The sequence below is a fragment of the Lissotriton vulgaris genome, chromosome 3_1 (genome assembly GCF_964263255.1).
Source record: "Lissotriton vulgaris chromosome 3_1, aLisVul1.2, whole genome shotgun sequence".
Classification (NCBI taxonomy): domain Eukaryota; kingdom Metazoa; phylum Chordata; class Amphibia; order Caudata; family Salamandridae; genus Lissotriton; species Lissotriton vulgaris.
In genome coordinates, this window is record NC_141689.1 from 1759759467 (window position 1) to 1759778787 (window position 19321).

General features: G+C 44.3%; 1 protein-coding gene across 1 annotated transcript in view; it reads left to right on the plus strand.

Annotated features, from left to right (window-relative positions):
• Positions 1-1219: 1219 nt before the first annotated feature.
• Positions 1220-19321, plus strand: part of LOC147728417 (uncharacterized) — a 30387-nt gene continuing 12285 nt past the window's right edge. The window contains exon 1 of the mRNA XM_086963796.1: positions 1220-2382. Coding sequence (XP_086819922.1) covers positions 1220-2382 — 1163 coding nt within the window. The remainder of the gene's footprint in view (positions 2383-19321) is intronic.

A 19321-nucleotide genomic window follows, 5' to 3' on the forward strand; every position in this document is an offset into this window, starting at 1 on the left:
TTTGCCTAGACCAACACAGTTTGAGGCCCTTAATGCGTTGATTAGGGCGGCGCACGACAGGAATCAGAACAGGCGTCAAGAAAGGGTGAGACGATCAGTAAGAGCAGTACAAGATGCCAAATGGGATGCGGAAACCAAGAAATGGAGGGTACAGACTATTGAAGTGGATAAGTTGTACCCAGTGAAAGAGGTTACAGGAGAAAAGAGAACCCCAGAGGAGGATGATGAGAGTGAGTCAGAGGATGGCCTAATAAGTAGGTTGTTGATAGATAGACCACCTCCGTACAATAGGGAGATGGAAGGTATCGAGCTCCCAAGGGAAGATAGGTTTGGCATAGAGGAGAATAGACCACTCCCTATAACGGATTGGGTACCTACCAAAGGTGAGGAAACACCTCAACCTAGTCCTGTACAGAGGGTAGCCGGAAGGTTTGTGGTGCAGAAGGTGCCAGCAACGGAGTGTGTTGAGTCTCATGGATTGCCAGATGCTCTTCAAGTACCCGTTACCATAGGTCCTATAGTGGCGGTTTATAACCCAGAGAAAGTGCGAGAGGAGGAACAGGTACGGCTAGACAGAGAAAGAGCTGAAATGGAAAGAAGGAACAACATGACAAATGCCTGGAGGCAATTGCCAGGACCGATAAAATGGAGCACCCCATTGGATTCAGCAGTGGATCCCATAACAGAACAGGGGGGTCAGAGAGGACCGATGGATCTGAGAGGACCACGGCCGAAATCCTTTAAGGAGTTGAGGGCTGACTTGAGGCAATGGGATGCTGCCACAGAAACACAGAGTAACAGGTCAAGAGCGGAAGCTGAATGGGGAAGTCGAGGCAATGGGACATTGTCTCACTGCGGGGCTAGCGAAAGAGGTCAGGAGTGGGACGGTAAGAGTCAGGAGAGTAGAGGAGCTACCCGTCATATCCACGGTGGAAGTAGGCAGGAGCGAGAAGGTAGAAGTACAGAGTGTGGAGGGACGTCTCGTCTCATTCAGACCGAAGACCGAAGGACGCAAGAGTACAGGGATAGCTTTAAGTGCACCCCCCATGCACCTGGCGATAACGTACAGCATTGGAATCGCGGGAACATGGGGAGCCACGAGGTGTCTCACCATGCGTCAAGCGATCATGGGCAGGAGCGGGATCGCGGGAACATGGGGAGCCGCGAAGGGTCTTGCCATGCGTCGAGCGATCATGGACAGCAGGGGAATTGCAAAAGTATGGGGAATAATGGAGTGTCTTACCATGCACCTAGAGAAACCAGGCAGAATGGGAAATGCGGGACTATGGGGAGTAGAGAAGTGTTTCACCATACACCAAGAGAGGATAGAACTGCATGGGACCTGGAAGGATGGGAGCATGGGAGGACTCCCCATAACACGCCTGAGCCCAGACGTAGGACTCAGAGCTGTGATGGGAGAGACATAAATGGGCTCTCTAGAGACAGCACACTGAAAGCTGTGATAAAGGCAAAAAGGCTCGATGTGACCAGTTTAAAATCTGACCTGGACAAGATAATAGATGGTGCGTTGCCTTTAGAAAGGATTGACATGTACGAGCAAGATGAGCTGCTGTTTATAGCAAAGGATATTACTCGAAAGGCAAGAGCAACTCACGAGAAATTGTCTGAACTGGCAGACAAGTATATGGTAGACTTGTTGAGAACAAAGGCATTACAGGGTAACCATAGGTTGCATTATTCAGATCAGGACCTGGATGAGAGGAGGACAACTGGATTAAAAGCACACATAAGGGAACTGATCACAGGAATAAGAGCATGGAGAGATCTGGATAAATGGGAAGAAAGGTGGTCCAAGAAAGGGACTGTCAGGCGGAGCGCGATTGTGATGTCCCCGGAGGGAGGGCCACTGCGGATGGAGGCATTCCCTTTGCGAGAAATAGCGAATGGGAGTTATGTACATGTGCCCTGGAGTAGGGGAGATTTGGCTGCGTTTACCAATTCATTTCTGAAGTTAAGAGAGAATCCTGAAGAATGGTACAAACAGGTAGAAAGGTTTGTCAAGATTTCAAAAGTACTGTGGATTGATTTGAACACTTTATTCGACATTGTGGTCCCAGGAGACTTGTGGATAGCATGGAAAGTTAGTGTCGAATGGCCCACAGCAGAACCAGAAAGAGATGCTCGTACTAATGGACCGTCAGAAAGAGTAATGATAAAATATGAAAAGGTGATGACATGGCTGAAAGAGAAGGTGCCACCGCAAGATATAGATTGGGTGAAAATAGACCGAACTAGACAGGAACCCAAGGAGACAGTCCATGAATTTTATGAGCGATTGCTGAAAACGTTCAAACAATACAGTGGATTAGATGTAATGGATCCCAAAGACATAGGACAGTTTGTATCGAAGTTCGTTTTGGGGTTGAGACCTGATATTTGTTTGATGATTCAGCAACACTTAATTTGCTGGCAAAACAAACCATTGGATGAAATTTTGAGATACGCAAGGTATTGCAGTGATGAAATAGATTCCAAAGCAAAGAAACTTAAGGAGAAGCTGATGATGGTTCAGATGCAGGCGACTGGAAAGGGTGGACAGCAGCAGCAGGGAACAGGGACGATGGGAAGGAGATCAAATAGTCAGAATAGGGACGAGGAAAATCCGAGACCTAGAATAGACTTTGCTACATTGAAAAAGACGACAAAGTGTCACCAGTTTCACCAGGTGGGACATTGGAAACGCGAGTGTCCCTATAACCCTGAAAACGGAGAACTGGAAGTAGAGGAGGAGGAAGTTCAGACCGTTCCAGTCCAAGGGGTGACAGTACCAAAGGGTAAGGTGGCCAAAGGGGGGACTTCGGCTCCTCGAGCTCAGTTCCCGCAACCACCAAAGATTACGACAGAGGGCAAGACCTATAGACAAATGCCTCTTTTAGTAGGAGGAGAAGAGTGTTACTACGTTGATCCACTGACTGGATGGCGTGTGAGTAGAGAGGAGGACTGTACCCTCGGGGCAGTTCTAGAGGTGGACCAAAGAGGACCGTTTGTTGAGGCTGAGGTGGCGGGGTGTCCTACAACATTCTTAGTAGATACCGGAGCTACTCGATCAACTTTGAGATCAGCCGTGGTTCCGGATCTGCCAATGTCGGGGGAAACAATTCAAGTGGTAGGAGTCACAAATAGGAGAATGACTAACCCTTTGACAGAACCAGTGCTAGTGAGAATAGGAAACTACAGCGATGAACATCAGTTTGTAGTATGTGATTCTAGCCCTGTGTGTCTGTTAGGAAGAGACTTATTGTGCAAACTAAATTGCACAATATACTGCACGCCTCAGGGAGTAGAGGTACAGACTAACGACGATGATGCCACCTTTAAAGTTGCAAATTCAAGAGTATGCGTAGAACTGTATCCTACCCTGACGGTGGAAGAGCTCCCTTGGGACTTAAGAGATACTGTGTCATCTGAAGTATGGGATTTCACTGGAGAAGAGATAGGATTGATTAAAGGAGTAGAACCAGTGAAAATCATGATAAAACCAAATGTTGAATATCCAAGAACGCCTCAATACAAATTGACCCCGGAGACGATTGCAGGAATAAAACCTGTGATCGACTCCATGATTCAGCAGGGAATACTGAAGGAAATCGTGGGAAGTCCATGCAACTCCCCTATTATGGGTTTGCAGAAACCTAGCGGGAAATTTAGAATAGTACAGGATCTCCGAAGGGTTAATAACATAGTTGTATCATGTTGTCCAGTGGTACCGAATCCATCAGTGATATTGTTTCAGATACCATTCCAAGCTGAGTGGTTCCCAGTGATAGATCTTTGCCAGGCTTTCTTTTCAATTCCATTAGATGAGGAGAGCCAGTTTCTTTTTGCATTTAAGCTGGAAAATCGTGTCCTAACATGGTGTCGTATCCCACAGGGGTATACAGAAAGCTCATCGATTTTCAACTAGCTACTGAAGAAAAATCTTGAAAGTCTCGTACTACCACAGAACTCGGTTCTAGTTCAGTACATAGACGACCTACTTGTTGCGTCAGGAACAGAAGAAGCTTGTAAGATAGACACCATCGCCTTGCTGAACCATTTAGCTGAAAATGGGCATAAGGTGTCTCCGAGCAAATTGCAGTACTGTCTGACAGAAGTACAGTACTTGGGTCACCGAATTGAAAAAGGAAAGCGGAAGGTGTCACCAGACAGGGTAGAGGCGATCATGAAGATGAACTCGCCTACGACACAAAGAGAGGTCAGGATGTTCCTAGGAATGGTTGGTTATTGCCGACAGTGGATAGCTAACTTTTCCCTGAAAGCAAAACCCTTACAAAAACTGACGCACAAGGAGGTGAGTGATCCGGTACCATGGGACAAGGATTGTTTGATGCCGTTCCTACAGCTGAGAGAGGACTTGTGCCGTGCTCCAGCTTTGGGAATGCCTGATTATGAAAAACCATTTTCACTTTACTGTTGCGAAAGAGAAGGTTGTGCTTTGTCAGTCGTAGCACAAATTCATGGAAATGCCCGTAGACCAGTTGCATATTTTCCGGCTACTTTAGACCCAGTAGACGCAGCGTTGCCCGGGTGTCTCAAATCCGTTGCTGCAACGGGTGTCAGCATTGAAAGGTGTGAAAGCATTGTGATGGGACATCAATTAGTGGTGTATGTACCTCATTCTGTAGAACTGTTATTGACCAGGACCAAGACACAGCACTTGACCAATAATAGGCTCACGCGCTACGAGCAAGTTATTCTTGCTGCGGAGAACGTGACCCTTAAGAGGTGCTCAGTTTTGAATCCTGCCACTTTGATGCCACTTCCTAATGATATAGAAGACGAAGAATGTGAAGATCACGATTGCCTTGATGTGACTGAACTATGCACCAAGCCAAGACCAGATATTGTGGATGAGCCGTTGACTGACCCTGATGAAATTTTCTTTGTTGATGGCTCATGTGTAAGAGACGATACTGGTCAGTTGAGAGCAGCTTATGCTGTTTGCACCATTACTGGAGTTGTGGAAGCCGCTTGCCTGGAAGGAGTACACTCCGCTCAGGTAGCCAAAATCATTGCATTGACACATGCCTGTTTAGCAGGTAGCAAAATTCGAGTCACCATTTACACGGATAGCCAATATGGTTTCGGTGTAGTTCATGACTTTGGGCAATTGTGGTCTCAGAGAGGTTACATGACTTCTTCAGGTTCGCCTATTCAAAATGGGGAGTTTGTGCGACTATTGTTAGAAGCATTACAAGGTCCGGCAGCAATTGCCATTGTTAAATGTGCAGCACACACCAAAGGTACAGATTTTGTGTCCAAAGGAAATCGTTATGCCGACGAGGTTGCTCGCTACTGTGCGGAGCAAGGATACTCTTTCACGGAAGTGGAAGTGGGTGGGACTCAGGAAAAGACAGAGTTAAACATGATGCTAGAAACAGTTGATACTTGGGATGATTTAAAAGACATGCAAGAGAACGCATCAGATTTTGAGAAAAAGACATGGGAAACTGCAGGTTGTGTAAAAAGTGAAATGGATTTGTGGATTTCAGCAGATGGAAGGGCAGTATTACCAAATGAATTAGTGAGTCCAATGGCACGACAAATACATGGTCCAGTACATTTAGGAAGAGATGCCATGCTGCGGGTATTTAGGCAGACTTGGTATAACCCAAAGTTCAGAGTTGCCGCAGAAGCAGTTTGTCAAAGGTGTGTAACATGTCAGCAATTGAATGCAGGGAAAAGGACACCAGTTACATTGAGTCACATTGGGAGGTCTGGTGGGCCTTTCAACCGAATGCAATTAGACTTTATTGAGATGCCAAAAAGCAACCGCCTCAGGTATGTTCTGGTGGTTGTATGCATATTTTCCAGATGGGTCGAGGCATACCCTACACGCAGGTGCGATACACTCACAGTAGCAAAGTTGTTGCTTAGAGAGTTAATACCACGCTTCGGGGTGCCGACCTCTTTGGCATCAGACAGAGGGACACATTTCAACAGTGAAGTTGTGAAGATGCTTTGCTCTGCATTAAATATTGATCAGAAGTTGCACTGTAGCTATCGACCAGAGGCTTCGGGGATCGCGGAGCAGATAAATGGAACTATAAAATCTCGAATGGCCAAAGTGTGTTCATCGACGTCCTTAAGCTGGCCTGATGCCCTGCCCTTGGTACTCATGAGTATGCATAGCACACCAGACAGGAGAACAGGCCTCTCCCCACACGAGGTTCTAATGGGGAGGGCAATGAGACTTCCATCTGTTCCAACTACAGCTTTGCTGAATATCACAGATGATCTGATCCTGGATTATTGCAAGGGACTTTCTGATGTCATTCATTCTGTGTCTCTTCAGGTGCAGGCTGCTGAAATTCCATCTTCCAGAGACCTATGTCATGACCTGTGCCCTGGTGACTGGGTGCTGGTGAAGAAGCACGTCCGGAAGAACTGCCTAGACGTGCGCTGGAAGGGGCCCTACCAGATAATTCTGACAACGAATACTGCCGTGAAGTGTGGAGGGCTGCCAAATTGGATTCACGCCTCCCATACTCGAAGAGTTCCAGCACCCCTGGAAGAAACAGCTCCTCTCACAGATGAAAATCCAGCTGTGGACAGCGAACCACTAGAGGGGATCAGTCAAGCTGTGGGGGTGTCGGAGGAAGCTGGGAGTGCTTCAGATCAAGCGGAAGAAAGACAGGACGACAGTGAAACTGAAGTTGCCACAGAAGGACAAAGTTAATGTGAATATGGCTCAGACACTGATCAAGTCAAAAGTGATCAAGAACCGAGTGTGAGGACAAGAAATAGGAGAACAAGGCGTGGAGAAGTTAGTTGGCCTGAAAGGAAGAAGAGGCTGAGCTTGAAGCCAACTCCAGAGAGAACTCTTGCTCCTATATCTGAAGACTCAGATCTGGACGAAGGTGCACAGAATCAAGAACATGAGGGTCCAAGAAGATCAAGGAGGGTGCGAGTGCCCTGCAGAAGATACGCCACTCCTGAGTGGACCTATCTAGCAGCAGATGTCCAGTGCACGGAGATCCGGGAGGGTGAGGGAAGTGACAGTGACCAGTACTGACCCAATCATAACATTGGAAGTGGTGTTGTTGGTACCTGGAATTGAGATCGAAGGGTTGCTGACACTCACTGTCCCCAATCCTCCTTATCTGAGCAGAATAAGAGAACTGATTTTAAACAGAGTAGAATTTCCGACTTTTGGTCCAACGATGCCAGCACTCGAGGAGATCATTCTTCGCTTAAAATTTTAGAATACGTGATTAGAGCCGCTGGAACACGCATGATTACAGACTGCTAAAGACTTTGTAAATAAACAGATTGAGAGATAACCTAGCGCCAAGTGGAAGAAGAAGAAATTTAGGGACTTTTCCATTTAGTGGACGGAGAAGGGCTAGGGTTGTCTGTTGCTATAATTCAAAAGACTGATCTTGCAAAAGGGATTATCAGCTTCCAGGTGTGGTTCGAAAAGACCGAATAAGCAAAGAAAACACTGTTGAAGGAGCAAAGAAAAGAGACTTTGTGTTGTGGCAGAAAAATAGAACTACACTGTCTTGAGATCATGGAGGCCGGCAACCCGAACCGCAAGGCAAAATGCATAGTAGGCACACTTTTAGTGGGAGTAATTTTTCTTATAGTTTTAGTAGTTACTGTATCATATATAGTGGGACATGAAAATGAAGAGAAGGCAACAAAAGAAGCAAAAGTTGTAGTGACACCGAAACCTACTACTGCTGGTCAAAGGGGGGACAATACAGAGAAAGATAAAGCTTTGCTAGCAGCAGAAACTCGTAGGTTGCACGTAGATGAATCACAAGGAAATTTCAAATCAAATGCATATGCTAAATTACTTTATGAATACATTGATGCTATGGATGCAAAGGACTGTTATGCCTGCATGCAATTGCCAGCCTCTGTAGACGAAGGTATTAGGTATCATCATCTTCCATTGACTTATGGAATCACATGTAGTTTGTTGCTTAGTATATTTTATGGACGCAATAGCTTTGAGTATTATTTTTCAAACTTTGACGCTGTTTTACCAGAGGTCCCGGCCTACAAGCACATGAACAAGTGGGATTATTATAAGAGTGAAGATCGATTAAGGAAATTTTTCATTCCTTGGAGAACGCTGGATACTTCATATGCCCGATGAAATAATTTGACTTGTAAAGTGTCAGAAATTGAGAAAAATGTTATAGGGCAGGTGGATGATCGATATAGGAGGCAGAAGATCCTAAAGGCTTCGAGCCAATGGAAAACAGATTGGACCGAGGAGGAAAAGTCACACAAAAGGAAGGGTAGTAATGGTCCAATAGCTTTAGATCGAGTGCAAAGAGGGAAACTATGTATATACAGGGGTAAAACCTACTATGAGAATGTGTTTGTGGGAGAAGTAAGTTGTGAACATGCTTTCCAAATAGAATACTATACAAAGGATTTCTTGAAGGGAATGCAGGTGATCCCGAATGTATATTTTGTCTGTGGAAGAAATGCATACGTGAAACTACCGGATAATTGGTACGGATCATGTTATTTAGCAATTGTCTTCCCCAAAATATACCATACTAAGGATCTAGAAATCATAGAGGAAGGAACTCAAGCCAGAGGGAGAAGGGATGTAAGCAATGATGAGGTAATTGGAGGCGTATTTGGTGCTATGTTCCCTCTTTTAGGGATAATACTGAATGATGTCACGATTAGGAGATTGGCAACAGTTGTAGATAGGTTGTCTGCCAGTACTGCTAGATCACTAATGCTGGTGGAGGGAGAGATGCAATCGATAAGGGCAATGGTTCTCCAGAACCGACTTGCTCTAGACGTTCTGTTAGCCAAAGAGGAAGGAGTCTGTAAGGCTTTGAAGGTCCAGGAATGTTGCACTTACATTCCAGACAATTCAAAACCTCTTGAAAAATATATACAGAACATCACTGAAATTCATCATGAGATTGAGGATCTGACACAGGTGAATGTGTGGGAAAAAGTGGGTCATGGAATGGGTAAAGTTGGAGGTTGGTTTGCCAACCTAGGGAAGGGTTTCATTTGGTACATACTGAAACCTATCATCAAAATAGTGATTTGTGTAATCACATTGTGGGGGTTGGTGCGGCTGTATCAATGGTATAGATCAAATAGGTTGCAAAGATCCATGAGAGAGCAGGAGCAGAGGTTAGCTGCGATGCAGGATAACCAGTACAGGAGTCTGAGGGCTCTAGAGATGATGAAGCGAGGGAGCACTGCAACGAGTTCTGTTTGATTCAATTCATACCCTCAGGGATGGTGTTGTGATGGTGATGACCTCTAAAGGTCATCAAAGGGGGGAACTGAGAGAGCGCAAATCAAGTAAAATGTAGAGGTGCACCATATTTACAAGCACGTTGCACCAGTCTAGTTAAAGGAACACATAAGAGTGTCGAATTTATAGAGTGCATACATATAAGAGTGTTTAATTAATACAGAGTGCATATATCAGTATGAAAAGCTAATGTAGGAGTGTTTAGAGATGTTAGAATGATATTAAATTCCATGTTATGTGGCTGTTGCAGAGGAGAATGTAATGCTGCTCAACGTAGAAATGTGTAGACCTCATGGCAGTTCACTGAGAAAGAATACGTGCATTTACAATTTCGCATGATATGGATTACTGTTGTCATAATTCAAAGTGTTATTTATTTATTTATTTATTTATTTATGGGCTTGTAACGCGCCGGCATCACACCCGAAGGTGTATCTCCGCGCGGTGCTGTGAAGAAACAGGTCGGGCAGCGCTCCTACTAGAATAGAGTTGTCTTTAGGCATTTCCTGAAAGCTAGATGACTCGGGCATTCTCTAAGGGAAAGGGGAAGACTGTTCCACAGACGCAGGCCCATAATGGAAAGGGCGCAACCTCCCTGTCTAGTCTTGTTGTGTCTAGGAACCTGAAGTAATTGCTGATTGCTGGACCTAAGATTGCGGGAAGGGCGGTGGTATACAAATTTCTCGGCCAGATAGTGTGGACCGAGGTTGTGGAGACTCTTGTGCACCACACAGCAAATCTTAAATTCCACCCGTTTCCGGATGGGAAGCCAGTGGAGGGCCTTGAGGAGGGGCAAGGATGGAGTTCTAGGGGGGGCATTGGTCACCAGGCGGGCAGCAGTGTTCTGAACCACCTGAAGTTTATTGAGCACTCCTTCATTGGCTGCTAAGAATAGGCCATTACAATAGTCCAGGCGGCTCAGAACGAGGGCCTGGACCAAGGTCTTTCTAGTATTGTCTGGTAGAAGGGGGAACACCTTCCGAAGGAGGCTAATAATGTGGAAGCAGGATCCCGCCGTGGTGCTGGCATGATGGGCAAGGGTGAGGTCATGATCTAGACGGACCCCCAGGTTTTTCACCACCTGTTTCGGAGAAGGGGCCTGACCCAGACTTGAGGGCCACCAATCAGGGGTCCACAGGATTCTTGCCTCTCCGAATAGCATGACCTCAGACTTTCCCACATTACACTGGAGAAAGTTTTTGGCCATCCAGCTGGCGATCGCAGACATGCCGTTGGAGAAAGCTTGTCTTATCTCAGGGGTAAAGTTTTTAAAAGTAAACAGCAGCTGCGTGTCGTCAGCGTAAGAGATGGGCATAAACCCAAAAGACCTCATAATGTTAGCCAAAGAGGAGACATATACGTTAAACAACGTAGGGCTGAGACAGGAGCCCTGCGGGACTCCTCTGGTGATACTGGCCGAGGGGGAGCTGAAGGAGCCCATGTTCACCTTCTGGGTACGCTCGGAGAGAAAGCTAGTGAACCACGCCAAGGCAGATCTATCAATACCAATCTCCTTTAATCTGTTAAGAAGGATGGTGTGGGATATGGTGTCGAATGCTGCGGACAAGTCCAGCAGCACCAACACCACTGACATCCCTCTGTCCAGGGACAAGCGTATAGCATCCGTGACCGAAAGAAGAGCCGTCTCGGTGCTATGCCTCGGCCTGAACCCCGACTGAGAGTGGTCCAGACTGCCGGTCTGCTCAATGAAGCTGGAAAGATGGTGATTCACATGCTTCTCCATCAATTTGCTGATGAACGGCAAGAGGGAGATTGGCCTCAGATTAGTCATATCTGACCAGGGGATGGAGGTGTTTTTCCTGATAGGCTTGACCATGGCCTCTTTCCACTCCCGGGGGACCAGTCCCTCAGAGAGGGAGCGATTGATCACCGTCTGAATGGAGGGACTAAGGACACTCCCAATGAGGTGCATGACACGGGCAGGTACAGGGTCCATTGGGCTGCCTGATTTAATAGTCCCGATCAGGGAGTTGACTTGGTCCAAGCTAATCTCTGGGATAGAGGACAGCACAGCGGAAACAGCGCCGACTGTTCCGGGCTGGAGGCTGGAAGAGGGGACCATTTCCTCAATAGGTGGACTTGCTTGGGAAATGTTTCGATAAATAGAATCAATTTTATCGGCAAAAAACCCAGCAGTGTCCTCACACAATTTTTGGGTCAGCATTTCTGGACTGTCACAGGCGACGGGCTTGGTGAATGTGCAGAGAACCTAGTACAGTAGTTTCGAGTCATTGCCAGCCTCAGACAGTTGGGAGAAAATGTGGGATTTACGGGCAGCTCTGATGTTTTTATGATAGAGTCTCATGGCTGAGCCATAGCGGTCTTTATCGGCCGTACTGCGTGTGATTCTCCAGGATTTCTCCAACTTCCTGCAAGCCTTTTTCTCCGCACGCAGTAGGTCCGAGTACCATGGTTCCTGCCTGCGGTCGGAACGCCGGTTGCAGCGTCTTAAAGGGGCAATTAGGTTGACCGCCGTGATCAAGGCGTCATTGTATTTAGACAGGGCCGAACTGGTGGAGTCAGAGGGGAGAAAGTCGGGGGGTGCGAAAGTAGTTTTAAAAGTATCAGCGGACACCTTATACCACTGCCTGCGCCATAACGGGAGGGGAGCAGGTTGGGGGCATTCTTTGATAAGGGTGGGAAGGGAGAAGTTGATTACAAAGTGGTCGGTCCATTCCACCTGCATTGATCATAGAACTGAAAATATACGTTTTATAGAAGTGTTCCCTATAACCAGTTGTGTGTAATAAGTTAGAATACTGTTTAGGCTGAGAAATAAAGGTTCATAGTGTGCACAGGCCCGTTTCATGTAATTCTAGTAGGCCTGAAGAGATAAGGTTGTTTCTTTTGATCTGCATGTGCTAGTTAGAATCAGGTCGTGTTAAGTATAAATCATGGACCATGCTCGAAGGTTTACGACTGAGGAGATAAGCTGGAGGCCGGAATTCGGGGCCCACTTCATGGGTGTCTGTTTGCAGGTGCGAGGGGGTTCCAATCAAGTGAGTGATGAATAGAGCTCTGTTCTGGGAGACAGGCACAGGCCTGGAGGAGGGTTCAGGAATTTCCTGGGGGGTACCGTCTTGCCGGAGAAGAGCCTGAGAAGCAAGGTCAACGCTAACAATGAGCCCAGAGGAGTATCAGCATGGAAAAAGCCAGAACCGACACCACGTGAGGGGTGTACGTGAGGGGCGTCTCTGAGGGGCGTTTTCTACTGTAATTGTGATTTTGTATTAGGGACAGCACCCCTGGGTGGAGGTAGAGCAGATGGCCTGAGGAACCTAAGAGAGCGGATGGGTAGGCAGATATCGCATAACTGCGATGCACAGATTTACAACAAAGACTAAGGGAAAGTGAGTGATCTTCTTTGGAAGTCACCACGGCTGACACCTTTTTAGGTTAAGATCTTGCTAAGTAGGGATGTCACTTAGTCTAGTGTAGGGACAGTCTAATTTGGATTTTCCTTCCCTTTTGTAAATGTCGCACAAGTTACAACTTGTGTCCATTCTTGCAACCTTGATGATCTTTGAATTAGTTTTGGTGATACTCTTCTGTCACCTAAGAGCATTTAGAAAATTCATGTTTGTACTAATGCCAGTGTATCTTTTGAACCTTATATTGAGATGTTTGTATCTCCAGTTATCTTTGGCTTTATAATAAAACTTTTAAAACTTATTCGTAGTAAGTGGTTCTTCAGAGTTGTGCAAGTCTTAAACTGATTAACCTAGTAGTGGATTGCTTTTTACTCTATGACAGGTAACAAAGGTTCAGTCGACCTGAGTTGGGATCTAGATCTATAGTGATCTGATAAGAGATCAAAAATCCCGCCATAACACACATCTACAGGTATTGAGAAATCCAACCACCCACGTTGAGAAATCTCACCAGGAGTTTGATTTTCCAACTAGACCTTGGCGAGCACGAGCAAGGAAAAATATTGCCTGGAGGTGGATTTTCCTTGCTTGCACTCACCAATTTGATGGTGACAATCAAGAGCGGGGGAAAAAACTGGAACTCTGCATGCTTCGCAGATCGAGAAGTGCGGAAAACTTCGCAAACTCTGCGAACGGAGCGGAGTTCACCGCCCAGGTTTACTTCTAAATGTTCAGTTTATGGATGTTGTCAAGTTCCACAGGGAGTTGGCTGTTACAGAAAGCTAAAACAGGCAAACGGTGATGGGAGAACTGATTGCAACAATGCAAACCATTGGCGATCTCTTGAGGTGGCATTCCAACCCATCAGTTCTTTTGCCTAATATGCCACCTCAGCTTGGACTCAGCTATATGCTGATCAGTCTTAAAACTGCTTCAATAGAAACAGTCCAGTCCAAGCCGCCAGGACAGGTACTCCCTGAATGGAAATACAAGCAACCCAAGATGAGTTTGCCATGATTGGGGCGACACAGTTGGGTGGAATTTGGTTCTAGTGACGCAGTGAGCTTGGGACCATGTCTGGGCATACCTTTGGCTACATAGGGTGCAACACCAAACACACTAACAGTGATCGGAGAAATGCTTGCAACAAATCTAACCACTAACAATCACTCCTTTGCACACCATACTTCCTCAGATAAATTGCAAGCATCCTCCCATTACCGTTTATGTGTCTGATGTAGCATCCTAAGGTTTCAGTGCTATACGCATACATGGGTCCCATGTTCACTGTGCCACTAGAACCAAACTATACTTGACGGAAGAGCACCAGTCAAAGCAAAACTGATCTTGAGTTGCTGGTTTTCCAGTTCAGTGAAGACTGGGTCTGGAATTTCGACGTGGACTGTTCTTATTGGAGCAGGGTCAATTAGATTTCCTTATGGCTGGGCTCAAAATGAGTTGGAATGATGGGCATAACAACAATTATTTTGCAATACTACTAGGAGCGATTGCCTATGAGTAAACCTATTGCAAGCATTCCTCCCATTACCTTTTGTGTGTCTGATGTAATGCCTTAGGTGGCCAAGGGTATGCCCAGACATCAGTCCCATGCTCCATGCGCCACAAGAACCAAGATACACCTGTCTAAAGAGCCCTAATCAGGGCAAAAATGGGCTTGGGGTACTTCTGTTACGGTTGAGGGAAGACCAGACCTTTCATGACAGGCTGGACTGTTCCGAATGAAGCAGGGTCAAGATAGGCTTCCAAATGTCTGGGTCCAAAATGAGCTGGCATGTTGGGCAAAAGAACAATGGGTTGGAATGCTAGCCTGAATGATTGCCTGTGGTTAAACCTATTGCAAGTATTTATCCCATTACATTTTGTGTGTTTGATGTAACACTCTAAATGATCAAGGGTATGCCTAGATGCATGTACTCACTGTGCCACTGGAACCAAGCTACACCTGGCTGAAGAGCCCAAATTAGGGCAAAACCATTTAAAATGTGCAATTTCATTTCGTTAGCTTAAGTAGTAATTTATAATGTTGTAGCCGGTTGTTGGGTTAGTAGGGAAATAACATGGAAAGTTAATTAAATTATGATCAATTTAATTTTAATGTAATTTTTTATTTCAAAATAAATATTAAATTGATGATTATTTAGTTACATTTTCTAATTGTTTAATAGGTATATTAGACATTTAATTTTTATTTGTTAAGTTTTATGGATATTTTTATTTTAGTAGCTAGTTGAGCTCATAGGGGAATAGGGTGGGAATGTAATCAAATTATAAATGTATGAAAAAACTGAATTTTATTCTTAATTCTTTTCATTGTAAACTGGATATTTTATTCATTAAAAATTATGTATAATGTTTAGTTGTTTAATAGTTATTTTATGTAATGAAGTTTAATATTTTATTTATTTTTCAAGACTAGTGGGTCGTTGGGCTTGTAAGGGTATAGGGTATAGGGTGGGAACTTAATTAAATTAAACATTTGTGATGACAAATAATTCTTTAATTAATTATTAGATATGTAAATTGTTTAATTAAAAAAAATGTTAGTGTACATTTCAATTTATAGATTTTTGTTAGTAATATATTTTGGTACTTGGTTGTTGGTTTTGTTGAGGAATATGATGGCTAGTTGCTGAAGTCGTAACATGTTTGAATTGTTTAGCATATATTTAATTGTTTCTTTGATAATTAATTATACATTTTTACGAGCTCATTCATGATGTTAATTATTTGTTTTATTTGAATTATTTATTATTGGTAAGTGTGTTTAATAATAATGTTTGTAAAATGTATTAGTAATTGAAAAGTTTTTTTAAGTGATATTTTCAATAAAATATAGTTTTATTTATTATTCAAATGTTTTTTGGGGTAGTCTGTTGATGTTTGGGAATTGAATATTATTTGAATTCATTTAAAGTTTAAAAACAATTATTGAGAATTCTTCAAGTTTTATGGTATAGTATTGTAATTTTCTTTCAATTACAAATATATTGCTAATATTTTTTTAAATACATCTATCTGTTTTTCTTTCTATATATATTACAGGGTGGCTCTAGCCATTATATAGTTATAGCTAGGGTTACCAGAGATAAGAATTCCCCAGATTGCTGTCCCTTAATAACTTTACACCTGTTTAACGAATCTTCATGGAACTTTCAGATGTATTCTTCCTGACAAGTCATTAGGTGATTGGCTAATGACTGCCTTTACTAAAGTTAAAGGCAGCCTTTTTGTTTTTAGGTACAGTCTGACTGTGTTCTGTGACACGCCTTTAGATCTAGGTAAGTATTAGGTTTGGTATTTTTCCTCTATTACCAAAAAATACCACTTTCGAGCTACACTGTCCATCATCATCGAGGTGTGTAGTCCATCAAAGTAATGTTATCAATCAGCTCCTACTTTGAAGGACAATAAGTTGGTTCCGATTGCCGCAAAGTTCTCACTGCATCAATTTTGACGGTACTGGATAGCAGAAATCACCTTCCAAGAGCCCAGGACTGGATTAGCACCACTGTAGCTGGCAGATTCCAGGTGCTGTTGCAGAGTTGATGGGAGTTATGGATGGCCCTGGAACTTCAGAACAGGGGGTAACTTGGAGCCACTCTGGGTTCAAGTGAGGTGAGTCCAGTCCTTTTCCTCAGCAGGGCAGCTCAGCAAAGCAGAAAGCAGTTCCATAAGAGCAGCAGTCAGGCAAAGTGGCAATCCTTGTGGCACAGTAGTCTTTACTCCTGGCAGAGCACTTCACAGGTCCAGTAGTGTACAGTCTTGGTACAGGCAGAGCCCCAGCACTTATACCCAAATGTGCCTTTGAAGTGGGGGTGGCTTCAAAGCAGGCCCTTGAAGTGCACATAGCCCCCTTTCATACCAGCCCTGGCTGTAGACTATCCGTAGGGGGTAATAAGGCCTTAGTGTGGGAAACAGGACCCTGCCTATTCAGGTGTGAGTTTCAGCTCCCCTCTCTCTTCCTGCCCAGGAATAGCTCCCAAAATGCAGATGAAAACAGAAGAGTTCTCTGCCACACTCACCCTTTGTGTGTTTGTGGCTGCCTAGAGGGAATGCACAAAGTGTGGCTGTCACCCGCCCCAGACGTACATTGAAGACAGGCTGCAAGGTACATAGACCAGTAAGAGCAGAGAAATGCCCTCTTTCTAAAAATGGCATTTTGAAAAGAGTTATGTTAAATCCAATTTTATCATTAAAGAGGATTTATCATTACCATTCCAAAAGATATAAAACATGATGCAGCTACTCCTTTACAATCAGGAATTACAGCTTAAAAGTATTTTAAGGAATTCCCAAAACTCACCTATGAGAGGACTGGCTTCACAGAAGTGAAAAACAAATTTAGCTGTTTGTCACTAACAGGACATGTAAAACATAAAAGTGCATGTCCTACACATTAACTACACAGGACCCTGCCCCATGGGCTACCTAGGGTCCACCTTAGGGCCGGCTTATGTATAATAAAAAGGGAGTTAAATGCTTTGCAAGTGATTTTAAATGCCAAGTCGAAGTGTCAGTAAACTGCACACAAAGGGCCTGCAATGGCAGGCCTGAGAGTGGTCTGAAATGGTACTTGCATCAGTGGCACAATCAGTGCTGCAGGCCCACTAGTAGCCTTTCATTGAAAGGCCCTGGGTATACAGTATACCTCTCTATAAGGGTCTTACAAGTAAATTAAATGTGCTAAGTAGGTGTAAACCAATTATACCAGGCTTAGAGAAGCAAGGACAAGCTCCTTAGCACTGGTTAGCAGTAGTAAAGTGCCCAGAGTCCTAAAGACAAAAAAAGATGGTCAGAAAATGAGAAGGAGGAAGGGAACATTTTGGGGGTCACTGCTCAGAAATGTCATTTGGGATGTCATGAGTAATGCCACTGACCATGTCATGAGTGATGTTTTATGTGAGGTCATAAGCAGTGCATTGTGGGGGTGTCAGTTATATTTAGCTCAGGTAACTGTAAGTGCTGGATTTTAATCGATTTGTATGAGCCTAACTATAACATCCCTTTAACTTTTTTTTCAGTGAATTTCTATGTTTTTTTTAAATTCTATTTCCTAACTATAACGTTCCTGTAACCTTTGTTTTTTTCAATGAATTTCTATGTTTTTTAATGTTATTTTCTAACCATAATGTCCTTGTAACCTTTGTTGTTTAAGCGAATTTCTAAGGTTTTTAAAATGTTATTTCCTAACTGTAACCTGTACTCTTTGAGAGTGGGTGAGTGCATGACTGTCTAAGTGGGTGTGTGAGTGTCTGAGTGAGTCCGTGAGTGAGTGCGTGAGTGTCTGAGTGGGTGCATGAGTGTCTGAGTCAGTCTGTGAGTGGGTATGTAAGTGGTACTTTGGGTCTGTTAGTTAATGTATATGTTAAGAATGTTAAAACATTTGTAAAGCGCATGGCTGCCCCAGCCCCGGGGCAGCCGAGCACTAGTTCCAGGACAGACTTTGGAAGTAGAGACGAGGCTGAGATATTAGGCTGGGAATAAGCAAGTTCTCACAGCCTTTCTAAATGACCAGTGATACTGGATGCTCCTGGTGGTCTCCGGAAGAGCGCCTTAGTGCTTAGAACGAGCACCTTCGCACTTGTGCCCTTCTCACATGAGGAACACATCCCAGATTGAAATCAGCTGAACGCAGCTCACATCAAGGGGCGTACGGATGTAATAAGTTGGATGGAATAGGCGGCGCCTGGGTAGTAAAGATTCTGTGTGCAATGCACAGTGTCTTGAAATGGATTCTCTTATCCACCGGGAACCAATGCAATCTGTGGATGAATCTGGAGACCGAGCATAACTTAGGGAGTGCGAATAGAAATTGCACCACTGTAATTTTTGGGCAATCTGAAGTCTTTCAATAACCATCTTATTAGTGCTCAGATACAAGGTTTTGCAATAGTCCAATCAGGAAACTATAGCGGACTGGATAATGACCGGGTGTGTCAATGATTCAAAGAGCCCGAGCATAGAGTAGGTGTGTGAGCGCCTGTGTGGGTCTGTGAGTGGATGTGTGAGTGTCTGTGTGGGTCTGTGAATGCCTGTATGAGTGCCTGTGTTTGTCTGTGTGTGGTACATAGATCTTGGGCATTTGCATACTTAGGGTATTTGAAAAAGACAACCATGGACTCTGCTCTCACCAGGAGACAACAAGAAAGAAACCACTTGTCACAATCACTACAGATCAGATTGCGCTTCATTAGATCGATGATGCATTCACATCCATTAAGGATTTCAGATAGTTTTTCCAAAGTGGAATACAAGAGGAAACACATTTGATTTGCCTTCGCCAAGTCCAAGAAGTGATGAACGTTTGTACTTCACTGAAGGGAGCTCCAACTGGGGCACCTTCTAGGTTTATATTTGTAAGTGCTTCCTGTTGAGGTTTAATTTCTGCCAAATGCATACCAGGGCCATATGGAACCTCATTTTTTCCAAGAAAAGTCTCCAGTTTTGCTGAAAACATCTACCCAACTGGAGTACTTTCACCTGGTTAATTAATAAGTGCTACCTCTTTGGGTAATAGTCTTGTGCATATCCTGCACTACAGCTACGTAAAAGACCATGGGGTAATGTTGCAAGTGATCTTGTGTGCATGTAATTTCAGCAATGTGATTGCTCCTCAAGTGTTTTAATCTACAAATCTGTT